The sequence below is a fragment of the Ammodytes marinus genome (genome assembly GCF_949987685.1).
Source record: "Ammodytes marinus genome assembly, chromosome: 5".
Lineage (NCBI taxonomy): Eukaryota > Metazoa > Chordata > Actinopteri > Uranoscopiformes > Ammodytidae > Ammodytes > Ammodytes marinus.
Window position 1 is genome coordinate 32,951,418 of NC_137234.1, and position 19,004 is coordinate 32,970,421.

The following is a 19,004-nucleotide window of genomic DNA, read 5'->3' on the forward strand; positions in this document are numbered from 1 at the left end:
TCTAGATATGGGTCTGGATTTCCAGGCTACGTATAGCCTATAAATGATCCAAATATGTCGAGGAGATACAGTATGGTAGTAAGGCAGTCATCTGGGACATGAATATACAGTGAACCATTGTCAGCTTATAATGCTATTTTGTGCTCTGTGTTGTTAACCATAATTCCCTCCACATTACCATCTTCTCTTTTTGCTTGTGCCAGTGGCTCTATATAAATTGCAAAGAAGGTTGGTGTGAGGGGTCATCCCTGACCAGTAGACCTTTCCAACTGATGTTTTAATTGTGTAAATAATATAATTCCTGTGTCTATCATTTTGAAACATAAAACAATTGTCTTTGTTTTTGCTGAATCTTCATCTTGAAAGCACTGAGTTGCTGTTTTATTTCATGCCTCACTCCCCCTTTAATTGGTGAGCTCTAGGGAAGTTGGCAGCTATGCTATATAGCTGTTTCCCCATGCTAACAGACATGGCATTGCTATTGATATTAGCCTACTACTCAACAGGGAGGCAACAAATGCATTACAAAAATGTCAAAACTACATTTAAAGAACACTTAAAATGAGGTTATGTTAGGCTTTAAAGATGTCCGGTTGTATATTTAACCATTATGTTTCAGCTAGTTGTTGCTAAATATATAGCTCAAACACTTGAAAGTGCTCTGTCTGTATGCTGGTTGTTTTAAAGCTAAAGCAGGAGGCGATGACCCCGCTGACCTGGAGTGGACCCAAGGAACTCTTAAAGTGCGCTTTAGTTAGTCCGCGGGGCGACAAGGCAAGTGAACTGGAAAGGAACAAAACGAGCACACAGCGAGACAGAGAGAGAGAAAGAGAGAGGAAGAGGAGGAGGGAATGCTCTTGACTGATCTACACTGGCATGTTGTTTTTTCCCGTGCTGCTTTTCAGCCATGTGCCTATCACAGCCTCCTGCATCACCCAGACATCATCCCCACACAGACAGACACAACCCAACACAGACAGACACACAACCCAACAACTGAAGAAAAACATGTCACTTCAGATCTTGATAGTTGTTGGTGTCAAGAGGCAGGGACTGTTTTTTTTTCCTGTTGGAAAATAGTTTGTCTCTGTTTTACTTTTGGTGGAAAATGAAACAGGGCGAGGATTTATTTGGAGTCCCACATTGATTATTTTCTATCAGTATAGTCCCTACATCCTATTTGCATTATCTTTGTTTAATAATATAATAATAATCTCTTTCATTTATATGGCGTCTTAAAAGGGACCTAAGGCCGCTTTACAAAGTCACCTATTATGCAAAATGCACTTTGTCATGTTTTTTCCGTGTGACTAGAGATTCCCAAAGAATAAGAAAATATAAACCTCTCTTTTCTTTCCACATTCCACCTGTCATAAGGGGAGAAGTCCCCCCCCCCCCCACACACACCTCCCCACCCAAATTACATTTTGAGCCTGAAAGATTTGCAGAATATGTGACCTTTAAAGTGCCAAAAAGTGTCATGATCCAGCTAACTGTTTCGGTTTGGGCTATAGGACTTATTGCTATGACAACAGTTCTAGCCACAATTTTAACCAGACTCATGTCTCTCATTCTTATCTGGGAGATCAGTTATCCAGTTTCATGATATTGGATTTTGTGAGGCCAGCTGCATCAAATCAGGGTCTGAGTATGTGGAACTTGTTGAGGAAGATGTGGAGTGAGACCTCAAGTCATGACACAGATTCAATGATTTGAACATTTTGTCTCTTCTCTTTATTGACACAATCTCTCAAAACACATTCCCAACCTTTCAAAGCAAGTTTGATGACAAAATGACATTCAGTTTTCAAAAAGCAATGCAAAATACATACAATAATTAATTTACACAAATACTGTGGCTCGATCCACTTTTCAAAATATCACAGCATGCTGCTATTTTATTACAAATACATAAATATTTTATTACATAGCTTTTTTGGTATTAATGTCACAAAATAAAAGTAGCAGTAACTCATCCAAAACAGCTCTTGGGACAAATTTTCACTTAAAAAATAAAAACAAATCTAACTAAATAAAATGTCATTAAAGCTTAAGACAGTTTTTTTAGTCTTTAAGTGACGCTGGAGGCAAGATTGCTTAAGGTGCAAAGCATGTTGTAGAATTTAATTCGATTTGTATGTGGTGGTTAAATTAAGAAACCAAACTGCCTGGAAGGGTTCGAACACTCACTGAAGACTAAAGGGGAATTAAAACCCCATGCTTCAGAAAAATGGTCACTCAATTTAACATCATTTGCAGTTAAAAAAGGGCTAAAATGCAAAATTACAATATGCAGGTTAACCACTCCGCATGTATTTAAAACCAAATGGCTTGAATGACTTCATAGAAAAAGCATTTTAAAAATGTCACCTATCAGCAAAGAACTCCAGCCACGTCATATCAACATGATACGATCCCTTTAAAACAATACATGTCTTTTTTTCTAGCAGCACATTATCTACCACTGGATAATCAATTTTCACATATAGGTTGGCATTTAGCTCCTATGCTATGGTTCGGAATTTCATGTGCTCATCCAGTGTCTCACATTGTGACAAATTGACCAATAATCCAGTGTAGCCTCACCCCTAAACGCTTCAACAACCAAAGTGAATACATGAATACCTATAATTAACTGTCTGCTCTAGGATTTTGCCACCTGTCTTAAAAACAAACAAACACATGCACATACTGTCTAATATATGAGTTTACAGACGCTTTTATAAGAAAAGGAAAAAAAGACAGAGGGTACATGCATTCAAAGTTCCAATGCAATGCGAGCAAAAGCATCTTGAATGGCCTTGTGTCCGAAATGTGCTTTATAAATAAACTTGCCTTGCTTTGCCTTGTGTTATAAATCTGTATTGGATAATATTCCCTCATGAGTAAACATTATTGCAGGATTTTCTCTGTCAGCATTCATATAATCAGTGACAATTGTTCCCCTGACAAACCTCCAACATAAACCACAGTCCCTTTAACAATCCAATGTTAGGGGGGCGCCCTTAGCTCAGTTGGTAGGGCGTCCCCCCATGGGCCTCGGCCAGCAGCGGACCCGGTTTCGATTCCAGCCCGCGGTCGTTCTCTGCATGTCACTCCCCTCTCTGCCCCATTTCAACTCTGTCTCTACACTATCAATAAAGCATAAAAATGCCAAAAAGATATCTTTAAAAAAACAAAAAAAACAATCCAATGTTAGTTCATGCTTTACAGTTTGATAAAGACAAACCCTCAGAGGTCCTAGCAAAGAATCACAGTCTGATTTAGTTAGAAACAACTCAAAAGGCACTGGTTAAGTGCTCTGTTTGAAACAGAGCAAAAGGAAGCCTCTCTTTGAAATATACACTGTAGGTGTGTGTACAACATAACATGCTTCTGAAGAACTTTCAGCGAGCTTCAGGTTGAGCTGTGGTCTCTCTGGTGTGCAAGAGGGAATGTGGGATAAACTGTCGGGAGGTTCCCCTGACTTTGCAGCCTGCAACACAAAATAGAATATATTATTACCTGCACTGGCAGATATTGAACCCCCTGTAAACCCAAATCCATGAAATCCTTCTTACTATGTCATAATTATCAATCCAAATTGAAGATATTACGATTTCCGTTTGATAAACTTGACGGACATTCAGTTAAGATGAGGCGGGCTATGCTCTGGTTTCTTTTTACACAATAAGTATTTTCTATAAAAACAATGACTGCTGCATGGAGACCGTCTGATAGAGCCACGCCCACACAGTCCTGGCAAACAGGCGATAGTTTGAAAGAAAGAAACCAAAAAGTGTGGCCGTTTAATGATATTTTTGAACCTATTTTATACATGGTTATTGTGTTCATGGTCGCTAAACATTTGAACATAATTATTACTGGTCTTTATCATTATCATGGATGAGGTAAGGTGTTGCAGTTTAAGCTTGAGGCCTAGTTATTATTACAAAGTGATCCATTCTTATAACAACCTAACGTAAGTAGTCGAGTCAAGTATCACATTGGGCTCTGCATCATTACCCATGACCCCTTGGCCTAAATAGTTTTTGTGTAAAGTAGCTTGTTATTGCCTATTAAAGCAGCTACGAGTAAAATTTAAATATATTTTAAAGGTCTCATATTATATACTTTTCTGTCAATATTATATGGTCAAAGAGGTCCCTAATATGTTTTTATTTAGTTATTTGCTGAACAAACCATTCAGATCATTTATTGTAGTATGCCTCTATACCCTGATTTTCAAAATGCAGCAAAAGCTGGAGGCTATTGCGAAGCTAGCGGCTAAATCCTAAACGATAAGCTGCACTCTGAGGAAAATGAATACCATTGAAAACATTCCTTTTAGTTTCACCGTTTGATTTCTACTTGAGTAGCTTCCTATCCTTTGTCTTGTTATAAACGCTGCATTATTAGACTGCAATGGGTAAGCTAAGTTAATGGATTATGAGCAAAAGGCTTCTGTGTTGGTTTATGTAACACTCAGCATGCCTTGCTCGTACAATGGATATCTTGTCGCTTGCAGGGAAAGACAATATGGCGGTCGCCTGGAAACATTTCAGGGGATCTGGGGGCCTTGGACCAATAGGAAATAGGGGGGTGCTTGTTATCATAGACTATTGCACGATGGAAGTCCCTGGTTATTAATGTGGGGGGAGGTGAAATTCTGAACGGAGTATATTGAGGAGGTTTTCAGAAAGGGGGAGGGTGAGAAAAGGAGAGAGTTTTTTTATATACTTTGTCAGTCTCTAGACACACTGTGGACCCATATTTATGTTAAAAAACATTGAAAAAGTGCATTTTGTATAATATGGGACCTTTAATGCTTGATAATTTTTCTATAAAGAATAAAAATATATTTGAATGAACATTTTTATTTACTTTTAGGGGACCCCCTCCATTACCGCTGGTATAGACAGTAAAAATGCTTTTACCAAGTTACATAATATTTATAAAAATGTATTTGATTTTGATATAATACAATTATTTGCACTTTTTTAGTCCACAGGCTTTTAAAGATTACAAAAAATTAAAATATATTGTTTAAAAGAGGACGGATTTGCCCAAATTTCTTCTTCTCTGTCCAGCTTTGTGAGCAGTATAGCAGCAGCTCTGTGGAGCACAGACAGTAGTCTGCACAGTTGAACATTAGACTGGAGTGGAATCATTGTGTCACTGAGACTTCAGGCTGATGAAGTTTGAGGATGTCACATTTAATATAGTGCAGTGTCATTACAGTGTGAACACATCACAGTGGGCTCCAGACAAGCTATACAGCCACACACTCATCCCTCAGTGTAATACATCAGCCTCAGTCTACTTCACTCCATCCAGCTTCCTATCTCTCCCCTCATTCTTTCCTTGCTGAACAACAACAGCTGGTGATTCACAATGCACAAGTCCGTTATAATATCAGGCAAAAAATAATAATAATCAGAAAGATCTGTGCAGAGGAGTGAGGAGAATGTAACCTTCTATCAAGTGTTCTAAATGGTTTAACACCATTTAAAGTCATTTCATTCCACCCTCTCCTGAAATAGTTTAACGGCACATGACTATAGAATTTGTGCTACCAGCTGTTTCTTAATGTGCCAATCTCATAAAATTCTCCTAAAAGTAGAGGGTGAAGAAGTAGGGGAGAACGGGGGAATCTGAGGCATCGGGTAATGTGAGCCACCCCATGTACCTAGGCAACGGAAAACATTTTTGGTCATGTGAGATATATGTCTTCAAGCCCCATGGCCCTGAAAGAGGCCATGGGGCTGTGGTAAGCGTGTTTTTTTCACCGAAATAGGTATTTTACATGTAAAAGTAAATTTTCTTGCTGTCAACTTAATCAACTGTTGTGCCAAAGCAAATGTATTCACGTAGAAAAACTTCTATCATACGTGTTGATGAACTACCAACATATGAAACCATGTGATGCTGATAACTGAAGATTAGCCTGAAATGCTAGTTTTTTCTCAAATTGTGGTGGTGGGGGAAAGTGAGCCAAATGCTGTGGGGGAAAGTGAGCCACTGTCTCACTTTCCCCCACCATGAGGCACAAGTTAAGTTTAGTCTTAAACATATTTTAATGTAATATTACATGATATGTGTTTTATTTTAATGTCATACACATTGTAGAAAAGCCATCATGCCAAGGAAATACACCAGGAAGACGACCTGGGGCAACCACACGGAAATAGCACCTTCTCATCTTTCCCTGTAACCTTCAGGGCTGGAATGTAGAGTAGGCCTAGTTGTAGAGTATGACAGGCTGATGTTATAATCCAGTTGGGTCTTCCCCTGAGTCCCAGGCTGTTCTCGCTGGTTCTGATTTTCCTATGCTTTGACCCCCAGACACTAGCTGGCTCTAAGGGTGCTGTGTTCTGACCCCCAGACTGTGTTCTAATCTAACTGGTTCTATCTTTCATTTGAATCTTATTAAACCTTTTGAATTATAATATGTTGTATTTGATTTTGTTCAGAGTTACTTTCAAGTGTTTAGAAAATTTGCTTTGCTTAATTGACCAAAACCCATCATTCTTTTACTATTCCGACATTAGTTCTGGAATGTGTGGCTAGCTTTCAGGATTCTTACTGTTACAATATGTGTTGTTATGGTAGTGTCGGAGTGGAAAAAGTAAGTGGATCAGTTTACCCCACAGCTGGGGTAAAGTGAGCCACATGACAACTTTTTTTAAAACAATCATATTTTCACTGCCCTTTGTCTTGAAAAAATTCTGCTAATGCCCATTTCTAGGAAACATCCTGAATTAATGGGAAATGTGTACATTTGAGTGATTAATCATTTTAGCTCCCTTAGAGGGGAGCAAATGTAAAAAGTGGCTCAGATTACCCCGTTCTCCCCTACACAAATTTTTTGTTCTGAACATATACTGTATACTGTAGACTACAACACAAATAGACTTTAAAAAGGCATTTGTTTGTCTATAAAACACTTACAAAAACACAATATGGAATATGGAATGAAATTGGATTTCATTTGAACGTATTTAAATAATTAAATCTGTATTTACATTTCTTTTAAAGTTTGAATTCTTGGCAACACATTGGTAAGATTCTTTCCACCTCGTACTGCGTTTTCATGCAAAGCTCATCACATAGCCGACATCTTTATCAGTGCACCATGTATGGACCTGCCTCTACCTGTCTCAAAAGAGTTTGTCTTCAGGAAGTTGAGCTCCTCCTGTGTGCAACGACTCAACATAGGCCAAGGCACTCTGCATGGAGGTGAGACAGTAGCCTTCCTCTCCTATCAAATAGCTGAAAGGGAGAAGGAACGGTTAGCTGAGAACACAACATGTGTGAGTGAAAGTCATCAACATTGTGGGGATCTCTTACAGTTTTATTTGACCTCAAAAAGAAGAAAAAAATAAAATGGAAAAAGGTCAAATGAGGACACATAGTAACCTAATCCTGACAGAACTGAACAAAAACAGGCAGGACTGTCCGCAAAAATCCCAAACATCCAAGCCCAGTTTTATTTCTATTGCCAAAAATTGCCACATGAGTTTAAGGACTTAACGTCTCCGCTGCTCAACCGTGACCACTGTTTGTTTGTTTGTTTGTTTGTTTGTAACCTTTATTTAACCTCGAAAGATCAATTGAGGGGTGACCCTCTTTTACAATGACGTCGAGTACAGATACACAATATACAATGAGAATACATAACAAGTTTACACACACACACACACACACACACACACACACACACACAGACAACAACAATTTAAAACATTCAGATCAATTGAATGAAATAAATAATAGCCTAATTAAAACAGTTACAAGTGTGGAGGGGTTGATTCAAAATAATACTTTTAAATTGGTTAACAGATATGAGTGTATTTATTTTAATTGTATGTTGTAGGCTGTTCCAGGAGTCAGGGGCACTATAGCTAAAAGCGGTTTTACCAAGCTCAGACCGGGCATAGGGGACATATAACATGATCATGTCAGTTGAGCGGGTTTGATAAAGCCCATCTGAAATAAGCAGCATTTCTGTCAGATAGAGTGGTAGCTTTCCAGTCAGAGCTTTATATATAAAAATATGCCAATGTGCATCACGTCTCTCCTTAAGGGAGGACCACCCAACCTTTTCATATAAAACACAATGGTGTGTATCATAAGCATCTCCTGTAATGAATCTCAAAGCAGAGTGAAATACAGAGTCAAGGAGTTTAAGGCATGAACGAGATGCATGCCGATAAACCACATCACCGTAATCAAGGACAGACATAAAAACTGCCTCAATAATCCTTTTCCTACTAAACAACGGGAAGGTAGCTTTATTCCTATAAAAATATCCAATCTTTTGTCGCAGACGACAGACAAGATTTTTTATGTGAAATGTAAAAGAGAGTTTTTCATCTAGCCAGATACCAAGGTACTTATATTCAGAGACTTTTTCGATCAAAGAACCGTTTACAGCATAGATGCATGCACTATTGTCTAAATCTCTAGCCCTAGAGAACAACATGAATTTAGTTTTAGTCTGGTTAAGGACAAGTTTAAGTGAAATAAGAGCATTCTGAAGAGCATTAAAGGACAGTTGCAGGTTCTCAATAGCTGACTTTGCAGAGTCAGCAACACAATACAAGATGGTGTCATCAGCATATAAATGGATTTGACAACCACTGACAAGAGACACAATATCATTGATGTAGATGGTGAATAGTACCGGACCTAAAATTGAACCTTGTGGAACACCTTTGGTTATGGGTAAGAAACCAGATTGGATATTACCTAGCTTCACACATTGAGATCGGTCAGAAAGGTAATTACTGAACCAGCTACACGCATTTTCACTAATACCAATGTTAGCCAATTTATCTAATAGTAAAGAATGGTCTACTGTATCAAAGGCTTTACTGAGATCAATAAAGAGGGCAGCACAGTGATTACTATTATCTAAGGCAGAGACAATATTGTTAGTAACCAGAGTGATGGCAGAGATAGTGCTATGGTTAGTTCTAAAACCAGATTGGTGAACAGATAAAATAGTGTGACTTGAGAGAAATGTTTTCAATTGGTAATTAATAAGGGATTCCAGCGTTTTTGACAGACATGACAGTCTGGATATTGGCCTATAGTTATTAGGGTCAGTTTTTTCTCCCGCTTTATACAAAGGAAGGACACAAGCTGATTTCCAGATCCTTGGAATAACGCAGGAAGATATAGAAAGGTTAAAAATGTGGGTAATACACTCTGCAATTACAGGGGCTGAGAGTTGGAGAAAGAATGGGTCTAGGTTGTCTTCTCCAGTGGATTTCTTGGGGTCAATGCTTAAGAGAGCATCAAGAACCATACTGGAGGACACAGGAATAATAGAAAACTGAGGAACATCATTGGTGGTAGGCATATGAACCTGTTCAAGGGGTAGCTGGTTGTCTGCTAGAGAAGATCTAGAGTTGTCCTCTTTGAAGATATGGCCAGCAACATTAAAATGTCTATTAAAACCAGCGCAGATCTCGGTTTGATCGGTAATAAAACTATCATCAAATTTAACCTGAATTGGAATAGAAGCTGATGTAGCAGAGCTATTTTTGTTGGTTTTAACCACCTTCCAGAATTTTGCTGGGTTAGAATAGGTGTCTGTGATCAATTTTAAATAGTAGTCAGATACATTCTTCCTCACTAAGGATGTACATTTATTTCTTAAGGCTCTGAATGCAGTCCAATGTGAGGCGTTATTAGTACGTCTAGCAAGAGACCAGGCTTTGTTTCTAGTTCGGAGAAGAGATGTAAGTTCTGGACTAACCCAAGGACTGGATCTATCCTTAACTCTATACTTCTTAAAGGGGGCATGTGTATTTAAAATAGATAGAAAGGTGGAAATGAAAAAGTCTAAAGCTAGTTCGACATCAGGAATAGCCAGGGTGTTGTGAATATCACTATTATAAAGGTCATGAAGAAAGGCTTGCTTATTAAAAATGTTTAGGTTTCTCTTAATTAAAACCCTGGCTGAGGATTTTTTTATATGTGTATCACGGACACATACAATGGGACAATGGTCACTTATACCTAATTCAAGTACTCCAGATAAAGATATTTTATCACTCTTATTAGAGAAGATTAGGTCTATAAGTGTTGATCTTGAGGGTTCTTTCATGTTTGGCCTGGTTGGATTTGTGATTAACTGTGACAAATTTAGGTTAGAAGATATTTCCTTTAAATGATCAGAGGCATTTGTCAACCAATCCAGATTAAAATCACCCATAACTAAAACTTCAGAATTAGAATAGTGGGAAAGTAGGTCAGCCAAACGATCAATAGACCCAGCGTCAGCTGATGGAGGTCTATATACTCCAACAACAATGAGAGAATTACTAAAACCACAATCAATTTTGAGAGCCAGAAATTCAAAACATTTGGGTATAGAGATTGAGAGTAAAACAGAAACAGAAAGACAGGACTTAACATAAATGGCCACACCACCACCTCTTTGAGGCCTGTCCGATCTAAAAATGTTGAAGTTAGGCAAGGCCACATCACTGTCATTTTGATGTTTTTTTAACCATGACTCAGTAATGATCAAAATATCGGGATCAGTGGCTGTTAAAGCTGTTAAACCTGGATTTAGAATGGGCAGCATTAGGAAAGAGTGATGGATGGTTGATATGTTGGAAGAATAAGTGATGAGGGAGGAGATGGTTCTGGGGCCAAAGACAAGACAGAACTTAAACTAATGAGAGCCAGACACAAGACTGGTTGTAGCCAGAATCAGAATGGACCGATGCTACTGCAAACCTAATACAAGCATTGTATTTAACACATCTGAATTACTTCAACAACTAGATGAAAAATATTGGCTCTTGGTTTGAAAATCACGATGTCATACACAGTACTTCCTTTAGTTTTTAGTATAGTGTCAGATTAGTTTTCTGACTGTTATTTTCAGAACTTTTAATTGGATTCTTGACAGAGTGGACCAACACCAGCAGCTGACATGGTTCCCCAAATCATCAATGACTGTGGAAACTTGACACTGGACTTCAAGCTTCTTGGATTGTGTCCCTCTCCACTCTTTCCCCAGACTCTGGGAACTTGATTTCAAAATGAATTGCAAAATATAAAGTATCTCAAAACTGAGTACACACCCCTCACATTTCTTCAAATATTTCATTTTATCTTTTCATGGGACAACACTGAAGAAATGACACTTTGATACAATGTAAAGTATTCAGTGTACAGCTTATGCTGGGCTTACACTAGAGGACTTTTAAAAGACTTTGAAAAGACTGAAGACTGAAACCCTCTTACATCTAAAGACAATCAACTCACACCTGAAGACAACTAGTCATTAGTTTTCAGTCAGAGTGAGATTTTTAAAAGACAGGGGTCTCATATTGCAAGACTACAACTAGATTCCTTTTGAGATTAATATAATTTCCGCAAACGCGATTGTGATTATTTAATTAAAAACAAGTTAATTCAATATTCCGAGCGGGGGACTTCCTTTAGTTATTTGACCAGATTTATTTGCTGATATCATACCCCAATAACTTTAACTCCTAACCCTGTATTTGACGGTAGAGTGTTCAGGTTGCGCGGCTGTAAGCCTGGTTCTCCACCGAGGCTTCTATGAAAAAGTATCCGAAATAAGTGCCTCACCAGGCCGACACAGGTCGCGAATAATGCCGCTCCTCCTGTGTCGTGCTTGGTGCATGCGAGAGTGAGACAGTGTTTACGTCATTTCGCTTGAGCCAACCCCCTAAGACTAGCGATAATATCAAACATGTTTGATAATGTCGGAACGTCAAGACGGGAAGAAGACTGGCTGAAATCGGGTCGGATGACCACCTTACACCAAACGACTGAGATAACGACATTGGAAGATTGTCTTCGACTGTCAAATCGCGTGAAAAGTTGTGTAGTGTAAGCCAAGCATTACACTCACCGGCCACTTTAGTAGGTACACCTGTTCAATGGCTTATAAAAATAAAAAGCTAATCAGCCAATCACATGGCAGCAATTCACTGCATTTAGGCATTTAGACATGGTCAAGACAATGTACTGAAGTCAAACCGAGCATCAGAATGGGGAAGAAAGGGGGTTAAAGGGACTTTGAACGTGGTATGGTTCACGGCAGGATGGATCCATACTTTTATGTTGTTTACGCCAAATTCTGAACCCGCCATCTGAATGTCGCAACTGAAATCGAGACGCATCAGACCAGGCATGCTTTTTGAATCTTCTATTGTCCAATATTGGTGATCCTGTGAGAATTGTAGCCTCAGTTTCCTGTTTTTAGCTGACAGGAGTGGTCTTCTGTTGCTATAGCCCATCTGCTTCAAGGTTGGTCGTGTTTTGCATTCAGAGATGGTATTCTGCATACCCTGGTTGTAACGAGTGGTTATTTGAGTTACTGTTGCCTTTCTATCATCTCAAACCAGTATGCCCATCCTCCACTGACCTCTGACTTCAACAAGGCATTTTACATCCACACAAATGCCGCTCACTGGATATTTTTTCTTTTTCGGACAATTCTCTGTAAACCCTAGAGATGGTTGTGCGTGAATATCCCAGTAGATCAGCAGTTTCTGTAATACTCAGACCAGCCCTTCTGGCACCCTCAACATTGCCATGTTCAAAGTCACTTCAAACCCCTTTCTTCCCCATTATGTTGCTCGGTTTTAACCCCAATAAGGTGTCCCTTCCAGGCCTACATGCTACATTGGCTGATAAGTTATATGTGTTAACAGGAAAATGAACCGCTGTACCTAATACAGTGGCCGGTGAGTGTATATAACAGTGTAAATTTACTGTCCCCTCATAATAACTCAACACACAGCCATTAATGTCTAAAGTGATGGCAACAAAAGTGAGTACACCCCTAAGTGAAAATGTCCAAATTGGACCCAAAGTTTAAATATTTTGTGTGTCCACCATTATTTTCCAGCACTGCCTTAACCCTCTTGGGCATGGAGTTCACCAGAGCTTCACAGGTTGCCACTGGAATCCTCTTCCACCCATTCATGACGACATCAAGGAGCTGGTGTATATTAGAGACCTTATGCTCCTCCACCATCCGTTTGAGGATTCCCCACAGATGCTCAATAGGGTTTATGCTTGGCCAGTCCATAACCTTTACCCTCAGCTTCTTTAGCAAAGCAGTGGTCATCTTGGAGGTGTGTTTTGGGTCGTTACCATGTTGGAATACTGCCCTGCGGCCCAGTTCCCGGAGAGGGGATCATGCTCTGCTTCAGTATGTCACAGTACATGTTGGCATTCAGTGAACTGTAGCTCCCCAGTGCTGGCAGCACTCATTTAGCCCCAGACCATGACACTCCCACCACCATGCTTGACTGTAGGCAAGACACACTTGTATTTGTACTCCTCACCTGGTTGCCACCACACACTCATGACACCATCTGAACCAAATAAGTTTATCTCGGTCTCATTAGACCACAGAGATGGTTCCAGTGATCTATGTCCTTAGTCTGCTCATCTTCAGCTAAATGTTTTTGGGATTTCTTTTGCATCATCTTTAGAATAGGTTTCCTTCTGGGACGACAGCCATGCAGACCAGTATGATGCAGTGTGCGGTGTATGGTATGAGCACTGACAGGTTGACCCCCCACCCTTTCAAGCCCTGCAGCAATGCTGGCAGTATTCATACGTCTATTTTCCAAAGCCAACCTCTGGATATAACGCTGAGCACGTGCACTCAAACTTCGTAAACTGGGCTGAAGGGCAGAATTCCAACATGATAACGACCCCATACACACCTCCAAGACGACCACTGCCTTGCTAAAGAAGCTGAGGTTGGTGATGGACTGGCCAAGCATGTCTCCAGACCTAAAGCCTATTGAGCATCTGTGGGGCATCCTCAAACGGAAGGTGGGGGAGCATAAGGTTTCTAATATCCACCAGCTCCGTGATGTCGTCATGAATGAGAGGATGAGGATTCCAGTGACAACCTGTGAAGCTCTGGTGAACTCCATGCCCAAGAGGGTTAAGGCTGTGCTGGAAAATAATGGTGGCCACACAAAATATTGACACTTAGGGCCCAATTTGGAAATTTTCACTTAGGGGTGTACTCACTTTTGTTGCCAGCACTTTAGACATTAATGGCCTCGGTTGAGTTATTTTGAGGGAACAGTAAATTAACACTGTTATTCAAGCTGTACACTGACTACTTTACATTGTATCAAAGTGTAATTTATTCAGTGTTGTCCCATGAAAAGATATAAGGAAATATTTGAAGAAATGTGAGGGGTGTACTCATTATTGTGAGATACTGTACTTTCATCAAAGAAGCTGATTTGGTTTTCCTCTCAAGGCTGTGGTCATCCCTGTTGCTTGTGCCCCTTTTCCTACTACAGATGAGCTGAAGGCCAGTATCAAATCAACCTGGGCTTCCATAACACCTCAACAGTGCCATAGAAACAGGAATTGTAATATTCAAATATATTGTAAGATTTTGAGATACTGGATTTTGGATACAAAACAGGCCTAAAATATTTCATTTTCTGTGTAATAATTCTAGAAGATATGAAACTTTAACTTTTTTTTGATGCACCTGTACATTGACTGACAGCCGACTCAACCAATCATCTTGATGGCTCCTTCATTGGAGAACAAGAGCAATACAGCCCTGTCTCTCGAGGCTGGTCTTGGTTCCACCTCTCCCGTTTCAACCCACTGAGCTACATACACATCAAGTTCAACAACTTTATTTAATTTTTTTTATAGAGAAGAAAAACCAAATCCCAAATATCCTGACATTCCTTGGCCCCCGCCAATCTAACCAGCTGGCTTTAACAAGCTTCTGTTTTTATGGCCTCTCTGGGTGTGGTCTGAACTCACACGCGATGCCACTCAGTGTGATGTAGTTAGTATCTCAACTCAAGACCACCCCTAATTGTCCAGACTCATCTGCTTATCTTTCTATACATGTATTCAACCTTAGTGTGACAGTTGTTTACAACTCTATTTAAAGCCAGTGTGCTCCTGTCAACATCAGAAAAGAGTCAAATCGGATAAAAATGTAACCTGACCAATACTGCATTTTGGAGTTGAATATAGACACTGCGACCATTTTCTTAAGAGCGTGCATGATGATCATTAGGTGGTTTTGGTGGCCCTCTGGTAAGGGTACTGCGTTAGCAATTGCGGTTGAGATTAGTAGGCCTTGAACGTCTTTCCCTACATACACTTTAATGGTCAGCCACATTCACAAGTATTGATGGTGCGATGTCCACTGGTCGTAGGGTTGGTGGTTTGTGTGTGTGTGTGTGTGTGTGTGTGTGTGTGTGTGTGTGTGTGCGTGTGTGTGTGAAAGGCAAAATTGTAAAGTGATTTGGATAAAAGTGCTATTCCACTGTATAGATTAATTATTTTATTTTCATTTTGTGGGTTTATAACAGAAGAAATGCTGTATTGGAGGTTTTCCTAGCCTGGATGGACTAACATTTTAAGCATTGGTATCATTTGGTCCTAATTTAAAGCTGTACACATTACAGGCAGTAGCCGAAGGCGGAAAGCATTATTGTTTCAGGCTATCGGTCCATCTGGGCCATTCTTGTGAACATAATATCTCATGAATGATTTTGGAGGTCAAAGGTCAAGGTCACTGTGACCTCATTCCTAAGAATGCATAGAGGGACTTTTGTCAAATTTGGCACAAAGTTACAATTTGACTTGAGGATGAACCTTATGGATGGTCAACGGTCACTGATCTCACAATATTTTAAGATTGCATAGAGGGATTTTTTTCAAATTTGCTTAACTTTTGGACGCCAAAGGTTACTGCAACCCTACATAATGTGAGGTCGGTGAGGCAGTAGTTCTGGTTCATTAAAATGGTATTGCGAAGAAGTTAGCAACCATTGTCCATTCATGAGGTTTATGAGAGCAGAGTTTAAGGGCGCCCGAAAGCTAACATAAGCTGAATGATGCTAAAACACTGTAAATCTCACTGAAAAGTTGGTGGCAATTCTCTGGGGGTTCCGTACTGCTACGACTTACATATTTGGCATCACACAGTCATTTGAACAATTGTTGATGTATACATTTTGGTTTGTATAGATAAGATACGTAGAGAAGAATCGTGATGTGCTGCCGTTTTCAATCAGGCCCTGGAAGCCTGGAATCAATGCAGTTGCTCCTGTGATGACCGCTGTGCAAGCTGGCTGGAGATTTCTAACTTGAGGCATGTTCACTCCAAGTATACAGTCATTTCCAAACTTGTTCCTCGACACAGGACCAGTGACTTCATAACAAATAATAAAGCAATAATGGTAGATACAACCTCAGGGGGCGAGTGCGGGGGTATTGTGCAGGTAAACAACACATCAAATGTGTGACTCAAATCTAAATCAGAGACATGTGGTATTCTGTGCTGCAAACAAACGCAGACAGTTATTGAGCATATTATTTTTTTCCCATATTGCGATGACTCACCCTTCGTGAATAAACTCCTCCAAAGCAGCACATTCAGACACTAGCTGAGGACACTGGCAGCGCAGGGCCACGAAAGACAGGATGGGCAGCAGGTCATCGGCACCGCTGTGAGGGGGAGCAGGGAGGGAGGCAGTCACATCAAGTACCAAGAGGAAAACAACAGTAAATAAATAGAGCAGAAAGGAAAAATAGACAATGACATTTGCAGTAGAGGTATGTTAGCATGTGGTCTCTCCTCTCGGGGGGACTGGATGGAAACTAAATCAAATGTAGGCCTTAATGGGATGAGTGTTCGGGGATGGAAATGATAAAGCTTTTTCCCCCTCTCTCCCAGAGATCTGTTGGGAGGACAAATTGCAGCCTTGGAGATGATGACAGCCTGATAGCATTCTCACTGTGTGCACACAGTGACCATTTGTTTATCGGGACTCACACGCAGGGGCTAACTGCTTGCTTGCTAGTTTGCGTGAGAAGGTAAAGTTTGCTGACCCTTGACTGACCCGGGGCCGCGTGCAACTGGATATTCTCCTCCCGCAGGTTTTCTAGAAGGTGTGGGCAGGCTCATGTAACCACCGAGAGCTGGACCTCACACAAACACACACAATCACAAGCCCAAATTATAGTCTTCTGAGTATATAACTGTGTACACACACACAAACACACACACAGAACTGCTGCTTTTGCATTCCAAGGACACAACGCACTCTTCCCACATGCGTAAACATTGACCTAAGTGAGAAGATTAGGCTCTTTAGTTGAGGATAAAACAAGTTTATAAAAAATGAAGCATACATGAGCAGAGGAGTAAAACTCTCAATTAATAAATAGGATACAGTATTAGAGTGGTGACCGATTTAACAGCACAATAGACGAGCGAAAAGAAAGGGATGTGGACAAAAGCACACAGGAGAATAAATGAGCTCCCAGTTGGTCAAGGACAAAGAACGGACAAAAAAAGGAAAAAGCTGTTTAAAAGGAGGGCAGTGAACACAATAAAGTGTGTTTGTGAATGTGAGATTGTAAGTGTAAGAGGGGCGGCGGGGGGGGAGGAGAGCTATGGGTTAACAGAAGAAGTATTAATTACTGCTGGAACTTGATGAGCTCGCCTGTCAGCAGAATATGGTGCTTAGTTATAAATCCAGTTAACTCCCAAATTCTGTCTGAGTCAGACCTTGATCAAAACACTTTCTGTGAGTCACAGTTTCACGCAGTAAGGCGACCTGTACTTAGATGGATTAAAGCCTTGCTTCCACTGAGTGGTTTGGTTTGCTGCGGCCCGGCACACATGTATTTGCGTTTACACTATCAAAAGTTGGAAAGGGAACCAAGATAAAATAACCGTGCCATGCCTTTTTTTCATGGGGTACCAAGCCATCCAAAAAGGGTCCCAAAGGGGTGGAGCTACAGAATGCAGTCTGTTGATTGGTCGATAGAATCATCATTTCCGTGTGCATGATAAACCGACAGGTGCAATCACCTCGGCGACCTCAAGTGTTGTGTTTAGAGAAAAATGTCAGTGCAACTTTTTTTTTTATTGTGTGCCGTTTTTCTTCTTCATTGAATGAATCAGTGGGCCTCACTATGTCCCACTGCAATGATGACACCATAGTTACGTAGCTGTGGGCTCTGACTGTATATATTCTGACTGCGTCTATCGCTGTGTGGCATAAACCCCCCCTACCAAGTAAGGGTGCGGTCGGAAGTGGAAACACAAGTCGGATCTAGGGTTACCTTGCTGACCCGAACCGTACTGCACACAGTCCATATTTACCATCTTTAAGGAGCTTAGAGCTCACTTCTGAATTAAAGTTGTATTTAATTAGAGATGCCAGTGGCCACTGGCTAGATTATGACATTGTAAAAATAAAATTGGATCTGTGCAGTAGTGCCAGAGTTCGCTTTGAAAACCAGATGTCCCTTCTGAAATGCTGGCTTCTATTTACACATTTTTACATATTATATCCTGATTGTATATTCTTGGTCTCTTAAAAATAAACAAGAAGAAATCAATCTTCTGTGTTTCGGCCATGTTTGACTCATGTTTCCAGGTAACAAAATGAATCTCCATTGTTCAGTTTTTATTTCTTGGAACTACATTTCCGTAGTTGTATATCTCAGCGTACCAAGAGCACACACTTAAAGACCCTTAAATGTCAACACTTTTTGGGGATAAAAAGCTTTGAGAAGTGCAGTGCCCGGTCAACTGTTCTACTCCGCTGTCTCTGGTCACTTCACACACACACGTGCGCCAATGCAAGGTGACAGATATGGAGCAGGAGAAATAGCCTCAGTCACTCTCTTCAAACATTAACGGATCCAACAGAAGAGAAAAAGCGATGAGGAAAAGGGTGTATGAAAAAAGACAAGATAACTCTTTGTATCTTCTCTGCTGTGGTTGTTTGTAAATTGCATTACACAATACAGAGGATATTCAAATATTTAATGATGTGCATGTTTACACACATAAACCCCTTTAAAAGGTTGGTGACATATCCCATTGGTTTCAAGTCAAATGTTTAAAAGCCCAAATAAAAAGTGTTTTAACCTTAACTTGAGACTGGCTCTTAAACAATCAAGTCAAATGCTTCTATTCAAGGACTAAGATCCCCCCA

The 19,004-nt window shown here is 40.2% G+C and overlaps 1 protein-coding gene across 2 annotated transcripts in view; it reads right to left on the minus strand.

Moving 5' to 3' along the window:
* Nucleotides 1-1,861: 1,861 nt before the first annotated feature.
* vps9d1 (VPS9 domain containing 1) overlaps nucleotides 1,862-19,004 on the minus strand; it is a 43,920-nt gene continuing 26,777 nt past the window's right edge. For both annotated transcript variants that reach the window (XM_080027594.1, XM_080027593.1), the window contains exons 15-17: nucleotides 16,393-16,497; nucleotides 7,135-7,251; nucleotides 1,862-3,475 (exon numbers count right to left, since the gene is read on the minus strand). In XM_080027594.1, the coding sequence (XP_079883720.1) occupies nucleotides 7,140-7,251; nucleotides 16,393-16,497 (217 nt within the window). In that variant the 3' untranslated portion in view covers nucleotides 1,862-3,475; nucleotides 7,135-7,139. The remainder of the gene's footprint in view (nucleotides 3,476-7,134; nucleotides 7,252-16,392; nucleotides 16,498-19,004) is intronic.